The sequence below is a fragment of the Nanorana parkeri genome, unplaced genomic scaffold (assembly GCF_000935625.1).
Source record: "Nanorana parkeri isolate BGI_ZX_2015 unplaced genomic scaffold, ASM93562v1 scaffold1787, whole genome shotgun sequence".
Classification (NCBI taxonomy): domain Eukaryota; kingdom Metazoa; phylum Chordata; class Amphibia; order Anura; family Dicroglossidae; genus Nanorana; species Nanorana parkeri.
Genome location: NW_017308055.1, coordinates 1,189 through 9,154, shown reverse-complemented (window position 1 = coordinate 9,154; position 7,966 = coordinate 1,189). Strand labels below are relative to the sequence as shown.

The window sequence follows — 7,966 nt, the reverse complement described above, 5'->3', positions numbered from 1 at the left end:
CTAAATAGCGAACAAACAAACACGGGGGAAAACAATACAGAAGGGAGTAATACTGGGGTTAATGGGTGGCTCGCTCCATTCAACAACAAGATCAACAACAGGACCAATAACAAGATCAACAATAAAATCAACATAGATAATGTAGTTAACATAGCAAATTGTATGGCTGAAGTTAATCAAATTAGAACTGATCCAATTATAGCAAGGCAACATATAAAATATAGCGGCAAGCGGGATAATATTTTGCATTTTTGTGATAGTGGGACAAAAATTAGATTCTTAGAAGTCTAGCAAATAAACTAGACGAGCTTGAATTTATGTTACTCGAAGAAAACTTCGATATAGTGGTATTAACGGAAACTTGGCTAGATAACACACATGATTGGGTCATGTTCAGGAGGGACAGGTGTGGGAGAAGGGGGGGGGGGAGTATGTATTTATGTTAGAAACAACCTAAAGGTGCAGATACGGGACGATATCGTGTTAAATGGTGGGGAGGTCGTGGAATCCTTGTGGTTAGAACTAGATAGGTCGGAGGCTAGAGGTAAACTTATTGTGGGTGTCTGTTAAAACCTCCAGAAATAGGGGGGGAGGTGGAGGATTAGCTACACTTTCAAATAGAGACAGCTGGGAAGCAGGGTGATGTCATTGTTATGGGTGACTTCAATTATCCAGACATAAATTGGGTTAATGGAGCATCCCATTCTACAAAGGCGGCCCGTTTTCGAAACATGTTGCGAGACAACTTCCTGGACCAGATGGTGGAGGTCCCGAGTAGGAAGAATGCAATCTTACATTTAATATTTTCTAATAATGCGGAGTTAATTGAGGGTATTGTAATTGGGGAGACATTGGGTAACAGTGATCACTACGTGATTACGTTCAATATTGGGTATAGTAAAGGGAAGTCGGCTGGTCGGACAAAAACCCTAAACTTCAGGAAGGCTAACTTTGATAAGCTACGCCAGCTTATGTGTGAAATCAAATGGGAAAGCATATTTCAGAAGCTGAGCACTGAACAGAAGTGGGAATGTTTTAATAACACATTAAATAAGGCTATTACCAAGTGTAAACCATTGGGGAACAAAATTAAAAGATCAAAAACTAAGCCTGTATGGATAAATAAATTGGTAAAGCAACACATCAAGGACAAGAGAGAGGCATTTAGAAAATATAAGAAGGAGGGGATGACACTGGCGTTCAATAATTATAAAGAATGTAACAAAAGATGTAAAAAAGTAATTTGCGCAGCTAAAATAGAGTGTGAAAAATATATAGCCACAGTAAGTAAAAAGAATCCCAAAAAATGTTACCAGTACATAAATAATAAAAGAGTAAGGAAGGAGCAGATAGGCCCAATAATGGATGAAAGCGGGGAGTTAGTCACAAGGGAGAGGGTTGAGGCGTTAAATACCTTTTTCTCATCAGTACACTCATGAAAAAGACAGGGATATTATACATAGGAATGCACATAGTTCATCCTCTGGACTATCACTTCTCATAGCAGCTTTAGGCTCACCACTGATAGTCTACTTTCCACAAGCGCAGATCTTTGTTGCAATCTTTATTGGGACCAGATAATCTACACCCCAAGGTACTTAAAGAACTAAGCTGGGTCATAGCGGGACCATTATACATAATTTTTAAAGATTCCTTAATGACCGGTAGAGTGCCAAGAGACTGGCGGAGGGCATCAGTGGTTCCGATATTTAAAAAAGGGTCCAGATGCCATCCGGGGAACTACAAACTGGTTAGTCTTACATCGGTGGTTTGTAAAGTGTTAGAGGGCATGATTAAGGACCACTTAGCAGAATTTGTTCGGGATAACCAAACTCATAATGGAGGACCTGAGCTATGAGAACAGGCTACTAAATTTAAACATGTTCTCATTCGAAGTAAGGAGATTAAGGGGGGACATGATTTTCATGTACAAAATGTTCACCGCGGATGGCGACATTAGCAGCAAACTTTTTACAATTAACTCCATGACAAGGACGAGAGGCCACCACCTAAAATTGGTGGAGAAAAAATTTCAGCACAAGGGGCACAGGGGTTTCTTCTCAGTTAGATCGGTCAGGGTCTGGAACTCTCTCCACATGCTGTGATTTGTGGAAGCTGAGAGTGAGGAATTATTCAAGAGGGGATTGGACGATTTCCTCAGAGACCGTAATATACAAGGGTACAAGTAACCTTAAAAATGAGAACACACGGGAACCCATACATACGCACACATCAGTAGGACCATACACATACACACAATAGGTTGGACTCGATGGACATGTGTCTTTGTTCAACCTCAGATACTATGTTACTAAAAACAGTAAAAATCCCTAAGCACACTGAAACAAGGTTCTCAAGGAGAGAGGTTTTGGTGTTCAAAAGAACACAAAAGGGCGCAAAAAACACTGGCTGGCTGAACAAGATATAACGGAAAATCAAAGTGGTGGCACTTACATGTGAATCCCAGGATCAGGAGATGGGCGGCCTATATGGAGGATCGGAACACTCGTGATGTGTGTCCGACTTTGGCTGGTGTGCTGCTTAGAGGAGTACATCCACAGAAGGGTGTGAGCGAGAAGAGGGGACTTCGTCCGTAGTGCCGTTAGGGAAATGCGGGCTATGGGCGGTGTAGAGGAGAACCAGGGGGAACCCGGCGGTGTCGGCAATAGACGGGGCTGTTGCAGCCACGGCTGTGGGTGTCAGCAATCGGTCACTGTCAGGTCTGCTTGGGACAGTGTACGAGAGTCTGTGTGCGGGGGCAGCTGACAGATGCCGAGTGGTCGGCTCACTGATGAGATAGAGAGGGATCAGGGAGAAAAAGAGCGACGCGTTTTGAGGTACTACCTCTTTTTCAAGCTCGGGTTCTACCTGGTTCTCCTCTACACCGCCCATAGCCCGTATTTCCCTAACGGCACTACGGACGAAGTCCCCTCTTCTTGCTCACACCCTTCTGTGGATGTACTCCTCTAAGCAGCACACCAGCCAAAGTCGGACACACATCACGATCCTCCATATAGGCCGCCCATCTCCTGATCCCGGGATTCACATCTAAGTGCCACCACTTTGATTTTCCGTTATATTTTGTTCAGCCAGCCAGTGTTTTTTGCGCCCTTTTGTGTTCTTTTGATTATCTGTATTTACAGGTTCTCCTCCTGTTTCCCAGGGCTGCATACATGTCTGCAAGTTAAACTCTTCCCATCCGAGAGTGCTGTTTATGTTTTTCTGATGTTTTTGGTGTGCCGATCTTGGATACAAGAGGAAAATGGGCTGTAGAGATAATGAAAAAAACAAAAGAAGAGTGCAACAACCTTGTGCGTTATTTAAGTGACTGGAACCTGGAAATGAACACCTGGAATTCCTCATAGCCACTGGGAGCCAGAGGGGAATCCGTCAGCATTCTGCAGAGTTGTCAGTGGTATACTGACAACTCTGCAGAAAGCTGACAGATTCCCCTCTGCTGCACATTGTTTGTTGAACTCCACACAGCACATCAGTTATGCTGCTCCACCTGCATGTCTCACCAACACTGCTGATATACAGTACCGACTTCTCCACCGACTCCTGTGATTGAGGAGAAGTGCTGGGTTAATAGATCCTCTTCCACATCCTGTCTTTGGTGAGTGCATACATTACACTTTCTTTCTGTCCTCTGGTGTAACTTAGATAACACAGAAGGTTGTTTCACTCTTCTCTTGTTTTTCATATTCTTTTAGTACAGGTTCACTTTAATACCTGCTATTGTTGTACAGAAGTTCAGTTCCTTTACTCCAAAGAATGACTGGAGAGGGAGCAGAACGAGGGTTACATAGTATGGAGATTTCGCCACCTCGAGCTGCTGGGATCATAGGTTTCACTGGTGATAAACGGAAATCAGGGGCCATAGCTGCAATAAAAATGCAAAGACAAAGTCAAATTACTAGATAAAATGAAAGAATACTAAAGAAAACAACATATAAAGTTTTAAATCTGGTAGATATTAATAACAAACAAAAAAGATGGGGGGTCCTAATGCTTACACAGACTCTTCTGTCAAATAAAGCCTGTTGATCGGCACTTTTTTTAATGCCTTTACTTCCACATTAAGTACTTAAGCAATGAGATAAAAGTTAATGTTACTTAACATCATTTAACAATCAGCAGCATCATAATGTAATAGGTTGCTCAGTTTTCGGCCCTGGGGACACAATATCTTTAATAAGGGTTATAGCTATCTCACAAGCTGCTTTTATGGTAAGCAGGCCATCCTTTAGTCTTTAGGGAATGAGTTAGCACACATGATTACCAGAACTTGTAACTCGGTGGGAATATTCCTCCAGCAGTTGTAATAGGGAACAATGTAACAATGTTAATATAGGTGTGTAAATGGCTTTATAATGCTTATCACACATAGATAGTACAGTACAATAGTATGGGGGAGTGTTTGTAACCTTGAAAGACCAACCAAATGTCTGCTGTGGGCCCAGTAATTACTGGTCCACATCACTTACCTTGCACAGTTAGTTCTACACTGGTATAGATGGTGCCATGCTTATTCCCTGCAACACATTGGTACATGCCTGAGTCCTGGAGCTGCAGATTGGTGATCCTTAGCTGCCCATTGGTAACTTCTGTTCGATCCTGTTGCAGGGTATCAACAAAGGTAGAATTAGCAGCTGTATTAGGGATTTTTTCTTTAGCATTATTAATTTCCTGTTACAGTTAACATTACATTAATAGTACATGTTATTTTAGATACAAACATTTTAGGTTGGCATTTGTCAAGGTTCTATCAAAGATGAATAACCTAATTTGCCAGGTAAGATTATATAAATATAATTTGCCAAGGTGAATGTTAATGAACTTGTCATTAAGGTTTGGCAGTATATGCAAAAGCCTTTTACTTCTAAACCCATTTTAGGCATTTTTACTTCTTAGTGATGTTCAGCTAGTTCACCCATAGTGCATTGCAAACCATGTCATTCTATCCTTTCTACCTTTTCTCACAGTCAGTTTGGAGACTTGGCTATACAAAATTATTGCAGGAGCATGTATTCACAATTATGCCACAGCCTTGGGGGTGTGGCCAGCGCATGTTGGAGTGAGTCGCGTCTTCCTGCTGCTCTCGGGCATGGCACCCCTTTAAGCCTTTCTACTGCTTTATTTGCAAATTTACCTCAGGATAGGTAACAAGAAAAACTCCGGGACAGCCCAGGGTACAGGCAGACGTAAGTAAGCAAAAGCAGTGTGGTCAGACCACTCCCCACTATTCTGTTCCTTTCCCTTCTCTGTGCTGCCACCCACCTTCCCCTTCTGGAGACTGAATGATAATCTCCTTTCTGACTCTATGTGTTGTGCGGAAATCAGGCAGACCGTCTCTAACTTTCAGTTGGCTCATGCTACAGATCCAACCCCCCTCCTGCTTAGATGAGAGGCACTCAAATATGTACTGCGAGGAATTTATTATTAAGCATGGTGCCCGGCTTAAGAAATGGAGATCACAACAAATTACTTCCCTATTTGACAAACTCTCTGCCCTTGAATGATCTCATAAGTGTTTAGGAGATGAAGCTATTAGACTGGAACTCTTGACTACCTGTAAACAATTACTAGCACTTTTAGATCAAGCTTCTTTACGATACCGAGATCGCTTCCTCAGGCATACCTATGAATATGGGAATGAATGTAGCTCCTTTCTAGCCCGCACTAAACACCCATGTCAGGGACAACATTCCATTTTATCTATACGTTCCCCCAATTGTGCATTCTAATACTGCTTCAACCTTTCCATGATTATTACACCCGATTATATAACATAGACTCCTTTGAACCTTCCTGTCCTTCCCAACACGATGCCCCTCGCATAACTGAATATTTGCATAGTACTCTCCTGCCCCCCATAACTCCTGATGTTCGTACAGCCCAAGAATCCCCTTTCACTGTTGAGGAAATAGTTTGTGTCATCAAAATGGCTAAAAATGGGAAGACCCCAGACGGGTATACAGCAAGATTTTTGAAATCCTTTACCTCTGAACTTTCTGCCCTCCTGTTGGATACTTTCAATTCAAATTCTCCTTCATGTCCCTTCTCCCTGCAATCCTTATTGGCTCATATTTCCCTGATACTGAAACCGGGTAAGGACCCCACCCTTTCTGGGGGTTACCGCCCTATCTCGTTATTGAATTGTGACATCAAATTATACTCTAAATTACTGGCCCTTCGATTCCATCCTTTATTGCCCAGCCTCATCCATACTGATCAGGTGGGGTTCATCTCCCTCCTAGAATCTAGGGATAATATGTCCAAAACCATATCTCTAATTGACTTTGCACAGAAAAAGGGAGTGCCGGCCTGCAAACTGTCTCTAGATGCTGAGAAAGCATTCGGCGGGGTGGTTTGGCACTTCCTTTGGGCCTCCTTAACTCGACTGGGGCTCGGTACCTCTTTCATATCTAAAATAATGGCTCTATACGCCGCCCCTTTTGCCCGTGTTTGCGCCAATGGCAAACTGTCTGACCCGATTAAGATTTCTAATGGCACCTATCAGGGATGCCCCCTATTCCCCTTACTATATGTGATTACAATGGAGCACTTGGCCTGCCATTCGTGCTAACCCTTCTATACATGGTATCTCTGTGGGCTCCAAAGAATTTAAATTAGCGTTGTATGCTGATTACCTATTTCTGTATATAACTCAACCCTCCCTTTCCCTGCCAGTCATTCTTCAGGAACATTCTTCTTTCAGTTCTGTTAGCAATTTCAGAGTGAATTATGATAAATCAGAATTGCTTAATACCTAGTCAGATGGTGTCTTCTCTTCGTTCTCATTTCCCTTTTTCATGGCAATCCTCCTCCTTTAGATACCTTGGTATCCGAGTACCCTCTGACTTGTCCCGCTTGTATGAACCTAGTTACTTACCACTCCTTTCTAGGACGGGGTGGGATCTCCAATTCTGGAGATCTTGCGCTCTCTCTTGGTTTGGACGCATAAATGTGATCAAAAATTTACCCAAATTTTTATATCTCTTCCAAACTGTCCCTATACGCCTACCATGCTCTCTCTTTCTCAAGCTGAAGCATATATTCCCAACTTTAGTGTGGAATTGCACCAAACCTAGACTTAACTACTGCCTTTTGACGAGGCCCAAATCGAGGGAAGGTGCTGCTTTGCCTGATTTTCTCTTTTACTACAAAGCTTCCTTGCCGACGCGAGTGCTGAACTGGTTCCATAATGCACCAAATAAACAATGGGTGTCCCTGGAATTTTCGATCTCACCACTCCATCCTAAAGCAGCGTTATGGGTCCCCCTATTGAACATGGGTGGCAGCACAGATTGGCCTCTTCCGGTCTATTCTGCTTTTCTGATCCTTCCCAAAACCTCACGCCTTTTAAGTTGTTGTGCATTGCTTCTACTCCCCCGACACACATCATCTCTTTATTATATCAGATGTTTCTCTCTCATTATTCTACGGCACTACCCTCTTACACTCACACATGGACTAGGGATGTAGATTCTGCCTTGACCCCAGCTGATTGGGATACGGTCTTCCTATTTACGCATAGGCTGGCAATGTCGTGTAAACTGCAGGAACGCAACTTCAAACTGGTTTCCAGGTGGTACTTCACTCCAGTGCGGCTTCATCATATGTTCTCTTCGGTCTCGCAGACATGTTGGAGATGTCAAGTATCTGAAGGTACATACTTACATGTGTGGTGGTCTTGTCCCTAGATACGGGACTTCTGGGACAAAGTTTTAGCTGTGTACGATAAAGCACACTCCTTGACCACTAGCAATACTCCTACTCTAATTTTATTGTCCCTGTCATCTAGATCAATTTCGAAAGCTAAGAAATCTGCTTTGTGGTTTTTCCTCTTTGCGGCCCGACAGGCTATTGCGGGATACTGGAAGTCCGCCCAGGCCCCCTCAATGCTTAATTGGTTGTATAGCCTGAATTAAATTATACATATGGAGGAAATGGTTGCTGTGGA

At 42.9% G+C, this 7,966-nt stretch overlaps 1 protein-coding gene across 1 annotated transcript in view; it reads right to left on the bottom strand.

The window, feature by feature from the left end:
- LOC108799685 (contactin-2-like) overlaps positions 1–5,639 on the bottom strand; it is a 135,626-nt gene extending 129,987 nt beyond the window's left edge. Inside the window, exons 1-3 of the mRNA XM_018571585.1 lie at positions 5,619–5,639; positions 4,488–4,617; positions 3,733–3,883 (exon numbers count right to left, since the gene is read on the bottom strand). Coding sequence (XP_018427087.1) covers positions 3,733–3,883; positions 4,488–4,617; positions 5,619–5,639 — 302 coding nt within the window. The remainder of the gene's footprint in view (positions 1–3,732; positions 3,884–4,487; positions 4,618–5,618) is intronic.
- Between the last annotated feature and the right edge of the window lie 2,327 nt (positions 5,640–7,966).